Source organism: Ambystoma mexicanum, chromosome 4p, assembly GCF_040938575.1.
Source record: "Ambystoma mexicanum isolate Mex_15411 chromosome 4p, UKY_AmexF1_1, whole genome shotgun sequence".
Lineage (NCBI taxonomy): Eukaryota > Metazoa > Chordata > Amphibia > Caudata > Ambystomatidae > Ambystoma > Ambystoma mexicanum.
Window position 1 is genome coordinate 277,146,584 of NC_090927.1, and position 19,267 is coordinate 277,165,850.

The window sequence follows — 19,267 nt, forward strand, 5'->3', positions numbered from 1 at the left end:
TTGGCCGGGTGGAATCGTCCATAAATTAGGTCGGAGAAACCATATAGGTGTGCCACATTCATGAATCACAATTTGTGATTTTTCACATCAAACCTAGAAGTATCAAACACATTTTTGGATCTTTGCTGTTGTTGTTAAATGTTGTTTTTATGAGAGCGTTTGGCCAGTAGCATTGCTGCACATTGCTGCATAATAGCCGGTTGTATAATGCAATAACCCATCCAACTGGTCCACATTGGCCAACAAAGCAAGCCCACAGGCCCTTAAAGTATTGCTCTATAGAACAGTCCGGACCTTCGTGTGACTTTAGGGCAGGAACAGGGCTCTCAGGCTTCCAGTTCTCGTGTGGGAAATCCACTCCATATTTCAAGCATATCCATACAAAGAAAAGTTTAAATGCAGTGGGTCTCAAAAGGAGTTTGCCTGTATTATCTGCAATAATAGTGTCAAACAGAACTACCACTACCCCATGCCGCCCCCAGTCATTAAGGGCACGGGTCCACATGATGCAGAGTCATGCGGACCAGTTGGACTCCATGGGGGTTGCCATAGTAACACATGCAGTATTAGCCTATGTGATGATATTGTATCTTGAGATGCTTTTGTGTGGAGGAGATGGCTTCCACTCAACACTCACTGGGTTCATTTGGTGAGTTTCAAGGTGGGAACTTGGAACATAGCACTGTGGTGAGGGTGGCATAACTTCCATCAGCGCCACTTTTTCATGGCACTGCCACACTCTGAACGAGGCCCACGGACTATAAGTGTACATTATTTACACAGCCAGCGGTTAGCTTGAAAACCTGGTGCGATTCTTGCTCTCGAGGACTGGAGTCGGGGACTGGGGCCTGGAATTCAGGAAATAAACCCTCACGAACCTTCCCAATGCGGAAATCTGCATTGCTTTAGTACGTTTTTTATAAACCTCTGATAGCAAAGAATTTCGAAACAATTCAGATCAGGCCCCTTTTAAAAGGGACATTTGTGTTATAAATAACCAGACGTTTGTATAATCTCTCGCCAGACAAGGTCATGTGGAATGCTCTCTTCTGCACAACAAATGGGCCAAGGTGTACCTTGAAGAAGGGCAAGTGCGCATCGCGTCCTGAGCAAGGCCGCCGTGTTCCTGCTCACAGCCGATGGCCGCCCCGGGAGAAGGGCGCATCCCATCAGATAAAGTCCATGCACTTGTGACGTGTGCTCCCGTTACTCAGCGCACTGGATAGCATGCGTTGCTAAGCGATTAGCCCGTCTTGAAAAGATCGACCCGATAGACAGCTAAACTAGAGAAATACATGGGTCTTCAAATGAGCAACTCATGCGAATAAACATTGAAATCATCAAATCACCGTCAAGGACTAATGCATAACAAAAGAGGGCCTTTCGCAGAGGGTCGCGCCTGCACTAGTAGAGGCATGGATGAGGCTTGCAGCAGGTTTTCTCACCCAAAGAAAAGAAAAACATGGACCCTTTTTAAATCGGGGCATGGGTTGAGAATGTAATGCATATGCCCCCTCCCCTTCTTTGCCTACCCCCTCCCACCAGTTAGGCATTCAAAGCCCCCCACCCCCAGACTATTTCTATTCCGTGCACTCACAATGACACACCCCGCGTTCTGCACTATTGTGTGTGCCTGTGTAGTGGCAATGCCCCCCTGCTGGCATTTCAGTGGGGTGGACTGAAGGGCCTCAGGGCGTCTACTTTCGGTTGCAGACTCCACATCAGCCCCCATATCTCCCACTCAGCCCCCTATGACTCCTGATCTGCCTCCTGAGCCTCCCCAGCACCCCACATTCCCGCAGCACCCCGACGGCCTCCTAGGAACCCCGTTACAAACCCCACCCCCACCCCCACACACCCATTCAATCCTACATGACTCCCACACATTGCCCATACCCCCCAGCAGCCCTCCATAGCTCCCCTATGGCCTGCTATGTCTTAAACCTGCCCACATTGCTCCCCTATGCCCCCTGGACCTCCATCACCCCCACGCAATCTCATATGACTCCCACACATGTCACCTGTCTCCCAATGTCTTCATGTGACTTCTATGCAAGTGTTCTGCGTCTTCAAGACCCCATGTCTCCTCCATGATCCCGCCACCACAGCACAATATCTCCTTATCACTCCCATATTTCCCTGTAGCCCCATATCACATGGTTACGCATTTTACTGCCCCCCCCATGACCACCATGCCTCCAAATGTACATCTCTGTTTCCCATACATCTCCCCCCTCGACCTGTACGTCTTACAGTGAGTCCTCAAAATCCCACAGCCCCCTCGCTGGACTCTTCCCCGCCATCGTTCCAGGTCTCCTCATCAGCCATCCATGTCTCCAGCTGAGCCACACCATTGCTGTGCTCATGCCACCTCTTGCCCTCATGTCTCCTCCTCATCACCCCCCTTTTCTGCTCTTTATCCCTTTATGGCATGCTATATTTCTTCATCCATAGCCCATCAATTCTCCACTCTGTCCACCCGCCCCCCGCCTTTCCCCTCAGCTTTCAGTTCTCACCTCCACTATCCATGTCTGGACCGCGTGGTGCCCCATTTCTCAGCACAACTCAGCAAATCCCCAGCACCCTTCAACTCTCCACTGACAATGTCTCGCTGCCCCGCCTTCAGCCCCTAAGAGCAGCCCACCAGCTGATTCGCGTCTGCCATCTGATAACCCTTGCCGCACCTTCAGCCCACATGTCTCCCCCATAGTCTCCCAAATCTTGTGGTCAGACCTCATGTCGACCCCACAGACCGACTAACTGTCCATCAGCTCCCTGAATGTACTCCGTGGTTCGCCACGCCTCCCACTAACCTCGTGTATTTTCAACACCCCATGCCCACCCATCAGCCACCCATGCGTACCTCTCCCACACGTCTGCCACAGTCTCTGCGCCCAATAGCCATGTCTTGACTCACCCATGGCCCCCATATCTAACCATAATGCCTCATGACTCCTCGTGATCCCATCAGACCCCCATGTCCCTGTCACAGTCTCACTCAGGAGACCTTCTTGATGACCCTTTCTCCCCAATGACCTCAGTGGCTCCTCATCTGAACCCATGTCTCCACCACATCCCACATCTTTTAATCAGTCACCATTGTCTCGCCCATGGCCCCCATGTTACCTCTCCCCCTCCTTCGTCTCCCCAGCTATTTCCCCCAACCACGTGGTTACTAGACATGTGCACGAGTTCTGTCTCCATGGCAGCAGCACCCACTTTTTTTTATCAGGCGCTCCAATGCAGCTTCACACTGGCGGCCTGAATACCCTGCTCGCGAGGACATCACTGTATCTGATTGGCTTAATGGGAATGGGGGCTGGTGCCGATAAGCAAGATTGGTTGCATGGAAGAAAACAGAAGCCTATAGCATTTTGGATACAGACGTTATGGAAATGTTGAGGCAGCACCATCCATCTTACGAAGTAGCACAGGCCCTTATCTTCTAAAATGATAAACCTGCGCATAAGTGCTAACTATGGAAAAAAGGTATAGTCTGATTAATTACATTAAAGGAGTGAATCCACAGGGAGTCACATTATTGCAGCACCCCGGCAGCGATACTGACTGGGGCACTCAGGCAAAAACCTGAAACATGAACGGATCTCAAAGAAGCAGCATTGGGATGGCTCATCCATTCTGCACAAAGCATGTCATGTCCAGAGACTGAAGTACTGTGCACTCATACGTGTTGTCCATCTCTTGCCAGCCTGCGCCAGAATGTCCGACAGGACTGAGCTTCATCAAGCGGCGGCCTTGGGAGATTACGACCTAGTGGCAGAGGTTCTGAGGAAAGGAGAATGTGACCCCAACCACAAAGATATCCATTGGAACGACAGGACACCATTACACTGGGCTGCAGCAAAAGGTAAATGACGGCACCTGTCCGTGAGTAATGTCCAGTGGTGGAAATGGAAAAAAAAAATTGGTGGGGGATCCCACAGGGGTGGGGGCGGAGTTTGGGGGAAGGGGGCGGTGTCTGAGGAGGCGGGGGGTTATGGGAGCGGGGCTGGCAGTTGACCTCCGATCAAAGAAAATGTCCAAAATAATAGTTTAAAACGGCGCTATTTCTTTCATGCTGCTTCTTTTCCAAACTAAATATAAATTCCACGTTCAACCAATTCCATGGCGCTGGTGATGAGTTACCTCACTATGCAGATAATAGTTTTGACGAGTGTTGCTTGCTTGGGTACTATTCAAACAGGGTGATTTCTGTTCCCAAAAAGCAACGTTTTCTTTTACTTGAACCCCACCCTGCACAGCTCCTGCAGCTCCCTTCTGAAAGCAGTTGGGTGGCTGCATCGTGTGGGATAGTTCCAATGTCAATAGGGGTATTTATAACTGTTTATTTATTTATTTATTTATGCAATGTTTGTTGGATACAGGTACCCAGCAAGCATTGCATAAATGAATAAATGATCTGGATCCATGCGTACGACAAACATTGCATAAATAAATAAATAAACCGGGTCTTGGCTGAGGACTGTAACTTCCTCTTGTGACCCCTTGCACAGGGTCACCAGAGGAAGTTACAGTTTTCACAGTTTTCTCGGGGGCGTTTTTTTTTCTCTTGTCCCAGCGCTGACTCTGGCCGGATCCCGAGATCCGGCAACACATTTGGTGCCGGATCTCGGATCTGGTGAGAGCTGGCCCAATCGCCAGCGCTGGTTATGTCTGGATCTTTTAGCAGCTGGATCTGCTACATTATCCACAGATCCCAATGTTGGTTTGGCCCAATTCCAGCTTCTACATCCACCATGCACAGCTTTTCGAGGCGCTGTTTATCATAGGTAGCTCCATGTCATTTAACAGGGGTGAAATCACTAAAACCTTAATTTGCTGGACCTGAGCACAGGCGCACTGTTGTTGTTGGGCGAGGGGTCTGTCATAGGCGTCCTTCCAAGCCACTTCCTTTGTCAGCTATGGCTGCAGGCTGGAAAGCCTACCTGGGGCATAGGTGATAGACTGGAGACCAAGGTTTCGATGTGTTGGCAGCTTCATGAATTGGGCAAATGCCTCATCAATTGGGTGACCACTAATTAACTGGGTCACAGGATTCAATCTGCCCCGCCATTGTTAGTTTTAAGCCATTAAATCGGAAACCTGCAGTCTTCATTGGGTATTTAGTTATGCTGCTGGTTTGGATTTTCCCATTGCTTTTTTCATGCGTTTTTATATAGTCACATTTTTTGGGTGCAAGTAAATAAAGCACCAGCTAATTTGTGTCTGGTTATTGTTTTTACAGTGCATATTGAGAGCAGAGGGCATACTGGTATGTACTACATACAACAGAAACAATCTACAGTACAATGCACGTCTTCATTAATCCCAGCTCCACCACCTTACTCAAGTGGTGTTCAGCGGAAGCTGTCTACTCCCCCTTCCCCTGCCCCCTCATCTCCCCTCCCCCAGCCACTAACACCTGGCGGCAGTATCAGGGTCCCATGTGAGAAGGTGTGTACACCTTGGCAATGCCCAGAGGCAGTAACCACCACTTTGCAAGAGGTTAATGTCTCTGAATGGCTGGGGCACCCACACTCAACCCACAGCCAACACAACCAGCCACCTACTGTAAACCCAAAATTCAAAGGCAAGGCAAGAAAGGAAAAAAGGCTGCCAAAACTGTTGTGCACATTTGTATCACTCTACTACAAATTGACAGTGCCATGCCACACTCTGCAATGCTCATTGCCACTCTGAGTTTGTCTAGTTTTGTTTCCGTGTCTACTGTTGCAAAACCAATGAAAACAAGCATCGTCAGAGCAAGGTCTGCCTTTTGTACGGGCATTTATCAGGCATTCGCCATATACCAGTTATTTCCATAATTTGCTCTGCCATTCACAACATATGTGAGGTATTGCTATTACATACAAGCTATTGCCATAAAAAGAACAGGTATTCCCACCACTGACATATTTTGACATCAAATGTCCAGGTACTTGCACAGTATCTCCTTGAAATGTGCCCTCATATGGGCAGGTGCTAATTTAATTGACAATTAAATCACCCTCTGTTAATGCAAAGAGAGAGACCGCAAACTAGAGGTCAGTTGCTGTTCTGTTGCATTGTTACTTACCGCACGGCTGAGGAGGGGGCACACAATGTCTATCTCTTGTCTATTGCCGTTCCACCCTGCACCTGCCCATTGCACCTACTGTACATTTGAAATCTCCACGTCTGACTGCTCTTACAGCAAAGTGGTGCATTCACACCTGGCCTATATACCTCCCCTCCTTTTGTAATGTAAAGACATTGTAGTTGGCAACTGTTAAGGTTGCCTGGCGTTTCCAATTAACTTGCTAATGGACATTTGGCAGCTGTTCTCAGGTACGTACACTAGCATCTGTGGTCATGGATGGTGTAGGGTTAGAGCTGTGAGGGGAAGGTGGCTAAGACTACAGCTAGTAATGTTGATCAATGTTATGTTAAAATACTGTGTTTCTTCTGAGCGTTTGCAGGACTTTATTTCCACAGTCATACAATGCAACATTAAACGTTAATAACCAAATAACTACAAGACAAGATGTGTACAGCTGTTCCTTTTGGGAGATGTATCGCCACTGTATAGCGGAATATGCTGCTGCTCTGTGTTATCCAGCAGGGAACGTTTACCGACAGTACAGGCCCATAACGGAAGGCATTTTAAAATGGGGCTCCATTGCCACCTTGCTACACACACCTTTAAATAAATAGCCTAGTCCTTTTGGGCTACAACTCCCATTAGCTTTAGTCAGCATTGTCAATGCAAAGGGTTCACAGGTGTTGTAGTCCAAAACAAAAGGAGAATCAACGGTTGCAGACCCCCATTAAAAAAACAAAATTGTCTTGGCTAATGCTTGTTTTTGGTTTTGTAGCAGCAAAAATGGAAGTAGAAACAGATATACGCTAGGGGTGGCAATGAGCATTGTATGCTGTGGGACAGTGCAATGCAATTGGCACTTTGTATCAGAGTACATTATGACTTATAGGGAAGGGTTGATGCTCTTCTATGCTTCTTCAGACTTCTTCTTCACAGTGTTGGTGATGAAGCAGGCGGCCAGCAGAGCTTTGCTTGTCTCTTACCCCACCATTGCCTTTTTAGAAATGACCTTTTTTAAGCTTGTTTTGGTCCTTTTGCTTTGACAGCTTAAAGCAATTAAAATACAAAATAATTAATTGAAAACACAGAATGCAAATACAAGTCACAGTTTACAGCGCTGCATGTAGGCTGATGAACTCTTGAAGCAGCATTTACTGTTCCAGCTTGATTGGCTGGAGGTTCTGGTCAGTGACGTGTTCGCTGTAGATCTATGTATCGAGATGTGCATATAGATCTTGAAATAATACATCTATCAAATAGCACAGATTTGGAAATACTTAACAACCCTCTTCATTTTTGGCTTTTGGATAAAATAATTTTGTATTGAGAAGTGCACTATGGTTTGGGCTGCCTTTTTTATTTATTTCTTGGTGCCTGTTTTGGTGGCGATGTCAACCTACCGTAGAGTGCTGTGAAGGGTCGGAAGAAGGAGTCAGACACACAGAAGACATGTTCCAGGTTCCTTTTAATAAAACTAATATGAAAAGGCCTTACTATCCATATCCCTAGAGGAGATACCCTTCCTTACTAAGAAACCAAGGGTGCTCCTCTGTCTTTGCAAAGTTCAAACGGATATTGACCTCGTCCAACTGCCCTATTAGGCCCCACCACTATTTGAAACTAATGTAAATAGACCAAGGGAAGTCTTTTGTTCGCCTGGCCTGTACAGTTCATTCTCCAGTTAAGGTGTATGTCTTTCCTATCTGTGGGACAGACAGTCTCTTTGATCAGTTCCTGTAGCTCTTCAAGCAGACTTTTATCGCTCTTGCGATAGAGGCTCTTCCACTGTAACCGTTCTTGACAATCTGTTTCTTGATATATTTTATTTATTTATTGGACATTTGTATGGCGCCTATACACGTGTTTCCAAGCGCCACAAGACAAGCTATTATTTTCTCAGGTCTTCCTTTTCATAGTACTTGTCTGCAGTGTTCTTCCCCCTCTCCTAGGCTATCTTCACCATCAATTCTCAATCTTATTAATGTCTCTTCCTTTACTGCTTGAATCCCAGAGATATGGGTTTAGCCCGTCTCTTCCAGGCTGTCCAGTTCGGTTCTGACTTCATGTGGGATTTATTACCCAGTCTTGGGTACTGGGACAAGGCTTCACCTTCATACAATAGTTTTCTTTTACCTCAGGCATCTTTGTTATTTGTTTGCACCACAGTGTCCCACTTTCTCATTCTCGTGACTTGCACATGTTTTTGCTGATTTATAATGATATCCCACGGTCCTTCTGCTTCTCCCGGTTGCCCAGATACCTGTCTCTTGATGGGGGCCTGTGGTTGGGCTTGGCACTTTCCCGGGATGATTCGCTCTCGCTCCTGCCTTCTCTGCTTCATGTCCTTGGGTCCACTCTGGTACGGCGTCTCGGAAGTGTCACGCCCTTCCAATTTGGGCAGTCTCTGCCTTGTTCCTTGGGCATCCTGCCCACCACTTCCACTTTGTGGTCACGCCACCCCCGGTTTCTGATTGCTCTCTCGGTCCTGCTGACACTCCTCTCGTGTCTGCACTTGCTGGCCTTCCAGCCTCTCGCACTAGTCTTCTCTCACTCTCCACAAGTTGCGGGCTGCGCAACGGACCTCGGCTCCGCCTCTGGTCGGCATAATGATGTCAGGGGCTTCCCTTGTGCATCAGGTTCTCCTCTTCTCTTCCGCCTCGGCGCAGTTACATATACATCTTGTATTAAAGGGATATCTTCCATTTCTTGTGCACTTGACTTTATTCTTGCATTTCCTTCAGTCAAAGAAAGCGGTGTCCTATTCTTCATCTTACCAGCTAGTGCCATATAGGCAATTGTATAGGTTTGTCTAGGGAGTTCCTCACACGAGTCCTTGTCATGAAAGGGGAAGTCTCTCCTGGTGAGGTCCCACGTGCCTCGACCTCTAGGTAGTGTGTTGCACAGCACACTCACCTCCCTAGCCTCACAGGGTGGGACCCCCACTTAGGGACAATGCTTAATGCTACCTCTGTTCACAACATGAACCTTTTTACGTGGGACCCAGTTGCTGTTAGGTGTGAACTGCTCAGGATAGGGAGATGAGCGATGGGAGGGCCACTTGAGCACTGAAAGAAATTACCTGAGACACGATTATAATATTAAGAAATGTAGTGCAATTCTGTTCCTGTTACTACTCTTTGTGGATTAGGCTTTGACTTTACAAAAGCAAGTAAAATAAATGTAAATAAAGTCAGTGTTGGATGGCCAGAGGGTTCGAACGTGGTGATTAATGTGAAATGGGAATTGTTTGCCTGCTCTTGACTTTTCATCTCGGACATCCAATTCACAAGGTTAGCTGCATACTGCAATGCCTAGGATACCAGTCTCCTTATTTTAGTTCTGTATTTCAGTAATACACGTAATAAAAAACAATACAAGACAAATTGCAAATAAGCTTCGTCAGAGGTGGTATTTGACCCAGCTCTCACGACTGCTCCTCATTCATAAGGCCGTGTCTCAGCCACTGGCCAATTCAATGCAGAGTGAAGGAAGCCCAGAGAAGCACAGACGAGCTTTACCAGAGCCCCAATGAATCCTCGTGCACTCGGCTTGAGAAGAATCTTGCACATGTGCAGTGCTCTTCCTGTCTAGCACTTCTCATGTAGAGATGATTTTCTAATGGGCAGCAAGTTGCGATGTTGGCTCAGAGAGTGTTCTATAATGTGGAACCTGCTACCGAGAAACCGTAGCTCTCGTATTCCCCACATAAGCCTTGGGAATGCAGGCTAGTGTCAGGGGTAACCTAGGCTGTAGGAGGGGTAACATGGGCTGTCTGTACATTAAGCAATAAAACATGGTCTCTCCTGCATTCCCGCGTGCCCCATTCATGCTGTTGCATTTCTGGAGTCTCGCAGCACTGTACAAGGCAGTAACAATCAAGGCACCTTCTGATCTGGAGACTAATGCAACACAAAAAGCCAGGACATTACCATGCTGTCAAAAGAACTACAGGAAGGATAAAAACACACAGGTTTGCCAATGCAACAAAACAGTGCCCTGAAACACGATGCCAATGCATACCAGCATGGCTCCCTCCATTGCCCAAGTAAGAAGAACCTACTCTTTAAAGAACATCTTGTCCGCTGCTGACCACCGGGTCTTGGTCCCACACTGGACCACCGGAGCCACTGCTCTGATTTTCTATCCTCCCCCTCTTTTGTACAGTGCTGTATTGCTTCTCGCTTGGATTAGGGTGTAGAAAATAGCTGTACATTTGTACAAGGCTGTCCATACCTAAGGACTGAGGACCAGCTGTTGAAAACTCACCGCTACTGAACAAAGCCAAAATGAAGAAGCAATCCAACCTTACTGAACTCCCTGACACATATTTCCTAGCCAATGATCATGGAAGCACAACCCCATCATCTACATTAGGCACCTCATGTCACGACTCGCTCCCTTCGCTCCGTTCCCGCCACTTGGGGGTATGTTTTGGGGTTTATTCCCTGCTGGACATTTCCTCCGAACCTAATGCTACAGTGCTGTGATGAATTGAGAGCGCTAAAACCTTATTTTCCAAGTTACTTGCCTTCCGGATCCATTCCAGGTTTTTGGCAGCCAGCATGCTACTTTACTGAAATGACTATGCTTCCCAGAATGCCTGGCTCACTGCTTTACCTCCTCCCTTGCAGGACAAGGTTGGGTGGAGTGTGCTCGTTAAGCAGCTTTAAAAGCCTCAGTTTACTTCAGTCCAGAGCTGGTCATCGTTGCAGTGTTCCTGTTGTGACTAGTCCCTTGTTCCTTGATCCTAGCTTTTGTGCCTAGTTCCTGGCTCCTGTTTCTTGTTCCTCCGCCCTGGATTTCGGATTCATGTGCTAATTGATTTCTGCTTTCTGGATTTCCCGTTCTGTCTTCCTCTGTCTGCAGGCAGCCTTTATCTGTGCTTTACCCTTTGATGCAGCCCAATTTGCCTGTGTTTTCTATTTCTTTGATGCTGTCCTTTGCTACTAAAAAAACTTGATGCATTAGTCTTTCCTTTTTTAGATTGATTTTCCTGCCTTTTCTCCTTGGATGGGTGGGTAAGGTTTCCTTTTGTGATATCATTTTCCCTGCTCCTGATCCTTACTTCCTATTGGGATCCATGCCATGTTTTCCATTTCACTTCTGCATGTATTTCCCATTTGATTATTTAGGTGTGGGGTGCTGTAGTAACTAGTCCCTGTGTGAATGCCTTTTGTTTTCCTCACTATTTCTTTAATCACAATTCCTACTTGCTCCTTGACTTAGGTTTTAGGTATTTAGTTATCCTCCACCCATTGCTGTTATAGCCTTCTGGGTCCTTGTTTGATCAACTGGGTTCGTGGGTTTACTGACATTCAAGTGGTCTTTCCGGTTCTCGTGAGTACTGTTTCTAAGTTCCTTATTCAGTATCATCCAGAGTGTCAGCACACAGAACCTGTCTTTGCTATCTACGTGGGTTTAGCGCTGTCAGTATCTGTAAGAGCATAGTGGGTAAGGAGTTTGCCGACTTTCCTTTCAGTCATAAGGAGGTTCTAAGTGCTTACCCCACATCCCTTTTCATATATAGGTATTTTTGTTTCACTCTATCTGCACTCCTGGTTTTTAGTATTATGAGTCGTGGTTCTTGTGTGCACGTTGTTTGCTTCAAGGTTATTCACTGTGCGATTTTGTGCACATTTCCCTTGCTATATTCGCTGCCTTTGTACTCACCTGATTAATCCTGACAACTCATGACTGGCAGAAGGTACATGATGGAGTACCTCAGGGGTCAATACCTGGACTGTACTCAACATATGTCACAGATGGCCTCGAGAACACACCAACTCCCAGATAAGGTTCACAGGTTTTTATTTGGATTCCCAACTGGCCTATTGACTCTCCCCTCTCTCTAACCTCGGGATGGCCAATCCCACCCTAACCTGTGCTTCCCTCAACTCCAGATTGGTGCTAGTGATTGGTAACCCCTACTATCTAGGCCCACAAAGGGAGCAATCTAGGGTTCTATCCAACAACTTTCCCCAAGGTATGATTCAGGGTTGTACCTTCCAAACACATGGGTCTTTCCCTTCTCTGGTCCTTCTGCACTCTGATATTCCTCTCCCTATTGCTCTGTATAACTCTGCCTTCCTCCTACTCCCTCACTAGTTCTTCCTTCTCTGTCCCTCTGATGTTCCTCTCTCTTTGGTCTACTTCCTCCATTCGATCTTAATTCCTACTTCTCTCCCGATATCACTCTCTCCTTCCCAAACTTCTCCTACTACTCCCTCCGCACCACGGCTTCTCCCACCACCTCACCACTACTACTCCTCCTTCCTCTGTGCTACTACTAATCCCTCCACATTACTACCACTCCCCCTCCACACTAATATGCAGCCCCCCTCCTTCGACCTCCTCAGTCACCCTTTCACTCACTCTCTACTTTTCTACGACCCCTCTCACTCACATAACGTGCACGCACATTATGCACACAGTACCACTTTCTCTCACCAGCCAATGCCTCATCTTTTCTAGAAATTGCCCTGACTCTCCTCCACACTTTACTTCCTCCTATTGGTTTATAGTCCGCCACTTCCTTCTCCTCTGACCTCACCCGAATGATCCACAACGTCCTGTTTTGTCCCTTTTATCTTCATCCTTATTTGCTGACTCTATGTGATGAAATTGACTTCTACCCTGCAAGAGTACAAGGAGGAATAGAGGCTAAAGTGTAAACTCGGCACTCACTTGTCTACAAACCAAGAGCCAACACAATCGCAAAGATAAAACAGGCACAGTTAAGAGATATAACTCCATCGCCTTTTGTGGTAACATGGGCCGGGGGAAGGCTATACTCTCAAAAGGGCATGTGAATGTGGTTCATTAGAAATCCCAACAGTGAAGTATAACAGCCCAAAATAAAGGAATGCCCAATCAAGGTTCTATTTAATAATATATTTAATGAAACACACCATGCACAATAATAACTAACTAGAAAACACTGTAAGCCACCCCCCTGTAGAAAGAACACAGAATATGCAAAGATAGAATAGATGCAGCACCCTTGAAAGATGACAATTCATCACACTGGCCTCTTCTGGTACCCCGGCCCAGTCATGCCTTGCCTTCCCTGCCCAGGAGGTGTTACAAATAATTGAACACATAAAAGGATGCCAGCCACGAATCGGTAATGGTTGCCCGCTACAATCAGAGTTTCAATTCGTATTAGGACACAAAGCATGACTGTGGCAGTTGCTTTTAAAGTGGCGCCCGTGGCTCCATTCTCAGTAAGTAGCCGATGTTGCTGATAGTGCATGTCACCAGGTGAGTCTGCGGCTCTGACTCAGGTGAACGTCGCTGTCGTGGGAAGTGGATGGAAGTATTCCACATCTGCGCTGGTTCTGCTTCCATGTCCTGTAGCAGTTCTCTTAAATGATTCCGCCAGTTGGGGTGTGCTGACATTGAGAGTCTGTGGAGTGTCTCTGGTGGGTTGCTCTATCCGGCTCACTGCTGAGGCTGATGGTTCTTGTAGTTCTCTGGAGAAAAAAACAGAGAAAGGCTATCAGCAATTGATGATAGAGGTTTGGGGTGATCGAGAGTGGTACTGCAATCGATTGCACAGGCATAAACGAAAGGGAACGGGACTAGGGGCCTCCCAACTGGCACCTCCCTCCCGTGGGGTAGGAATGGCTCTGGTTTCTACCCCGGTAAACCCTCCTACCACAGGCTGAGATGGTTCCCTATCCCTCCTTTATGGGGTCAGGCAACTGTCAGGCATACTTAGCTCGTTTTGCGTTGTATAAAACGTAAACCATACATGAGAATGAAAAGGGTGCTGAGCAACGAGGGGATAAGATACAGTGGTAGGATCGGGTATTATAGATAGAAATAGAAGGTGAGAATGTTACTGTACATCTAGAAGGCTGTGGAGGGACTGGGCTCAGAGGGTCAAAGGCAGGGGGATTCTGCAGACTATCGGTCTGAGAGATGCTCTTTGCAGGGCTATATTTCCAGCCCTTTTCTGACTAGCAGGCGGTTGGGGGCCAGTTGGAGAAGGTTTGTTTCCTGGCCTTGACCTTTCTGCAGTTCCTGCAATGTGGCACTGTCCAGAGTTCTGGTATGTCACTGTCCTCCAGAGTTGCTACATCTGCCTGCTGCGGAAGCGAATGATCTAAAGGAGGGAAAGAACTATTTTGAAAATCTTGACACCCATACATTGGGAAAGTGGTAGACACTATAAAGAACAGAGAAGAATCGGATAACGATGTGAATAGACTAGAAAATTGGGTTCAGGCGATAGTATGCTACTTAACTCGAGCAGTTCTGAAAATGGTGTGGGTACATTTAAAAGTACACAATTTACAAGCAACGTGAGCAGTTACCTTTAGCCAGTGGCAGAAAAGGCAATAGCAGTACTTGGTGGTATGCAAATAGGTCTAACACATAGTTGAAGAAGGGAACACATTCAATTCATAGTGCATGAGCAGCTTTCGGATACTCTGTCCCTTTATCACTGCATAGTATTAGCACGCATTGAAATAGATGGCCGCTAAGATTGCTCAGTCGGTTGAGCGATCACCGCTGCAATCGGGGTGTGATCTGCCAGTTGCAGGCTCGCATCCCATTAAGAGCTACTCAGCCTTTCATTCTTCCGAGGTTGGTAAATGATTACCAACCTCAGCTGGGTGATAATTGTTTGGAAACGTTGTGTTGGTAAAAGCGTAATTTAAATACTTTATCATGACATTGTGTTGTGGTGACCGCATCAAGGAAAGTGCTAGCAGATTTCACATTACAAAGAAGAATATTTATAGTACATAACTTTTTAGGGGGGTGATAATTAAGGTTGTGAATTCATCTTAATTGGCAATTGTCTTAACTTCCGCACTTTTCCCCGACCCCCTTCCCCTGCACTTGCGCGATCTGAATGGCACTTGGCCTAGGGGGATCACTGTCTCTGTCTTCCCTCTGTTCCCCCTCCCTTGCCAGGTCGCGCCTTGAAACACTTGTGTGTAGGCGCGTTATAAATGCCATATCGTATCCTATCAATTGCTCTGGACAGTCCTCCAGACCATAATATTCAGCCTGTCATATGTTTACAGAAGAGGAGCGAGCATATGCATGTCAGGCTTGGTGCCACCCCAAAAGAAGCAGTCCAGCCCAACCTGATAAGTCACATCCCTTCTGCACGCAGCCACCTGCAATCCCAAACATGTTTCGGCTTCATTGGGCTTCATCAGCTAGGGTCTCCATAGGCACAGCAGGCCCAGGGGATGTTTTAGACTAGTCAGGGCTGTTCACATTGGGAAGTCTCTAGCGGGAGGAGGAGGGTGGATATTTGTTACACGGTTTCAAAGAAAGCTTTCATAAAGTACAGAATTCATGGGTACAATGAGTGCCTGGGACACGATGATCCCTGGGCCCGTTCCAATTCTGCAGTTCTGTGTGAATAGGACCCCAATGTCCGATTCAGCCCACATATTTTCCAGAGCGTGCTCACTGCATGCCTTTCCAGCTTGGGTTCCGTGGCTGCATAACCTGGCGGATTCCATCGCGTGCTGTGAATTCTAATCTCGCTGGGACTGTGGCTCAGCAGGGTAAAGCCTCCGCTCAGACATGGCCCCTTCCTGATTTTCTCAAGTTCGAATCCCGAGCCGACTCAGACCTTCATCATCGGGTTTGGACACATGAGTACCTTTAACTCGGGTAGCAGGAGAACCGCTGAACCACATGCTGCTGCCCCTCATACTGATAACCTCGGCTGAATGCAGCTTCCGCACAGGGGCGTAGGAGACCCATCAAATCTGGGGGGGACACCTTGGGACTTTTCTTTATTTATTTATTGTTTTTTAGTCAAAGAACTCGACTTTTCACAAAATTAAAATAGAAGTACATATTAAATCACATATATCATCATTGGATAAAACCAGAGAAAAGAAAAAAAGAAAACAGAAGAAAATTAAGAAAAAGAAAAGCAGTTCAGTCAGAGTACAAAATCCTTTTATTTGGCGTCTTACTTCAGAAGGCTCAGTTCAATTAAAAATGTTACCACTTCCCAGGTCAAAAGGCTTTCATGGCCTGCGCATAGCTTGTCTCAAAAAGATTGGGTGCCCACCCACCATTCCTGGCTTGTCCACAAATCTCACAAACTGTACAACCCTCTTAACGGGGGCTTTGCTGCAGACACATGAGTATTTTAGCGGCCCTCACAGCCTTCAGCCAGAACTGGCCAAGAGCACGTCAGATCAGGGGTGGACTGGTAACCAAAAATAATGTTCAAAGTGGCCCAATATTACACATTTTCAGCAGGCTCAACCCTTTTCCTATGAGAAAATTAGAAAATTCATTAGGTTCCCACACAAAAGAGGCCCAGGGTGCAGAGGCCTAACAAGAAATCTTTAGAGTTTCCTATAGGCCAGTCCAGCCCTGCATCAGATCCTGTGGCCAACAGTCCCACTTTTTCGGTTATACCGATGAGATTTATTTTTAAAGTGATAGTACGCAAAGGGTTGCTGAAAGGAGTGACAAGCAGTGTGTTGGTGGTGGGTGACTGTTTAGCTAAGCTTACACTTTTTGGGAGGCTAATAACCTAAGTGTGGTTTGATGAAACTGTGTGAAATGTTCCACTTCACATTTTGTTGCAAGGTTTAAAATGATGCTGTTCCATTCAAGTACATGGGGGATTATGCTTTGTCTGATAGCAAACAGAAACACCTCTGGGTGGATTTGCACCAACCACATGCTGTGCATCCTATTGTGGCAGCCCATTCAAGCGGCTCTGTATTTAAATAAAAAGGTTGGTTAAACGTGATTTGTCAGGATGCTATTTTGGTTTTCATCATGCACTAAAAAATACAAATTGAAAAGGGTGTACATCTTCACCCGGGGATGTCAAGTGCATGCCATTGCCCCCGGAGGGTTGGACGATACCATTTTCATGGTTGGTTGTACCCAGTGCCTTAATTCGGATATGAGATGCATTGTGATGCAATATTTGGGGGTGTTGGCCTAAAAAGAGGCTTGCGCTGCCTAAAATTCCAAGTAACTAATAATGCTTTAAGAGAGGAGTGGCCTGTGTAATTAAAGGACTGGCCTGACAAAGCCAATGGAGTTTACATATGTGCAATAAAAGGGTTAAACATTCTTCTTTAAACTATGTATTTAAATATAGTTAATTGGATGTAAAACATTTCAGCAAAATACGTATTTTCAGATATGAAACAGAACATGAAAAGGGGTCAGTACACCATGCAATCCCACAGTTCTTCTGAAAAGAATCCATTATTCATACATACTAATCAAAGGCATGTTAATCATAATACTTTAATACAATGGCAAAAAGCAAACAATGTATTCTCTTATAATTTCCTTTTCGAAACGTACCTCATTTCAACTGCCTTCAACTGATGTTGTGATTCGAAATATTGCTGAAGGTGACATGTAATGGCAAAGAGCAGTATTGCCACTCATATGTTTAAAGACATTTAGTGACAGAGGTCAGTTAGGAGAGCCCTGTCAGAGCCCTGGCTTTTGGGCAATATTGAGAGACTGCTAGGGCTGAGCTCTGGCTAGCCCTTGCCCACTTAAAGCTCTGTAGCCTCATTCCACTAACCCTTCACTCCTTCCCTTTTCCTTTCCGGTGCAGTTTACAATGTGGATACCCCGGCAGGGGGCACAGTATAGCAACTTCCATACACGCCTGAGTGGTTTGAAAGGACTATGGTGATGATATGGCGCAGTATGAAAGATTTCAATCAAAACATTGTCTTTTACTCGCAGACTTCATCGCCCGAAAGTTTCAAAAACTATTAAAACAAATGTCCAAAAATCACTAGACCACAACTCCCGGAACCATTAGACCACATCTGATGTCACAACTGGATCACATCTCCAATAACCACTAGACCCCATCATCTGCAACCATTACACCACGTCTCCTGTTACCACTAGGCCACATCTGTTGTAACCACTAGACACAGCTCGTAGAACTACTACAACACATAGGTTTGCACCACCAGACCACATCTCCAGGAACTAGTAGACCACATCTCCAGTAACCACAAGAACACATTGCCTGTAACCACTAACTGTAATCTTATGCATCATAAGACCACATCTTCTGTAACCACCAGACCAAATCTACTGTTACCACTAATAAACCACATTACATGTCACCAGTAGAGCATATCTTGTGTAACCACTGGAATGCATTTATCTGTAATCTAACCACTAGACCACCTGTTTTGTAACCACTATATCACATCTCCTGTAACCACTACACCACATCTACTGTAACCACTAGACCACAGGTCATGCCGGCACTATTAGCTCATGCATGTGTTCTGTGGGCTCATGGCCTTGCATAGAATTAAAGGCCCACCGGGCACACTGCCTTTTTGTGCTCGCATGCTACAGCATCCCTGCAGGCCTGGGACAGCGCAGGTGGGTCTGCACGGTTCTCATGGAGCCCCCATGGGAGGGGTTACTCACTGGCAAGCGTTTCAGGTGGCTAGGGGTAAGCGCTGGAAAAGATGCCTGCTTGCCTTAAATTTGAGGACTGGGGGCACGTTGGATAGGTCAGGAGTGGGGTCATTTTGGATTGGCGCAAACTGTGAGTGGCCCACATCCCCATGTAGACAAGCGTGAGAGCAAGAGCATCAGCCAGGGGCTGCGCATTCCTTTACGCTGCTCTCTACTGCGCCGACGTGTCCCGTTTGCAGCCACTTCGTAGCGCTACCTCCCGCCTGATGCCGGAGGGTTGTATACATGGATGACTTGACCTCTCCCGTGGTGAGGTAGGATATTGAGAGGCCCACTCTCGGGTGCCGCCGCGCCCAAGGCATATGCCTCTGCCAAGAGCAAGGGGAGGGTGCTTGCATTGCTTCTTAAAATGGCGCCACACTAGGCTGCTCCCAATGGACCTCTATTTGCTGCAAAATGGGAAAGGAACGCCTAGGGTCCTCCACTCCCCACCTGTATTTAGGGGCACCCTGTGCGTGGAGTTTCACAGCCTTCCAAGCAGGCTCAGAGTGTTGTTTTGTTTTGTCTCCATTATATGGACTGCCTATTTTATTCTCGTTACTTATACTTGCAAGAAAGTCATAGACACACCCGGTTGCACACAACATGGCTAGGTGCATTGCCCCGAAAGACCTCCCCAAATGGAACAATTCACAACCAAGAGAGCATTTAAAACCCACACACTTTACGTGGCCTAGACACTCACTGCATTATAAACAGAATTGCGCTCTA

At 46.7% G+C, this 19,267-nt stretch overlaps 1 protein-coding gene across 1 annotated transcript in view; it reads left to right on the forward strand.

Annotated features, from left to right (window-relative positions):
* The window catches only part of ANKRD66 (ankyrin repeat domain 66), a 99,061-nt gene that overhangs the window by 33,164 nt on the left and 46,630 nt on the right, over positions 1 to 19,267 (forward strand). The window contains exon 2 of the mRNA XM_069605822.1: positions 3,710 to 3,868. Coding sequence (XP_069461923.1) covers positions 3,721 to 3,868 — 148 coding nt within the window. The 5' untranslated portion in view covers positions 3,710 to 3,720. The remainder of the gene's footprint in view (positions 1 to 3,709; positions 3,869 to 19,267) is intronic.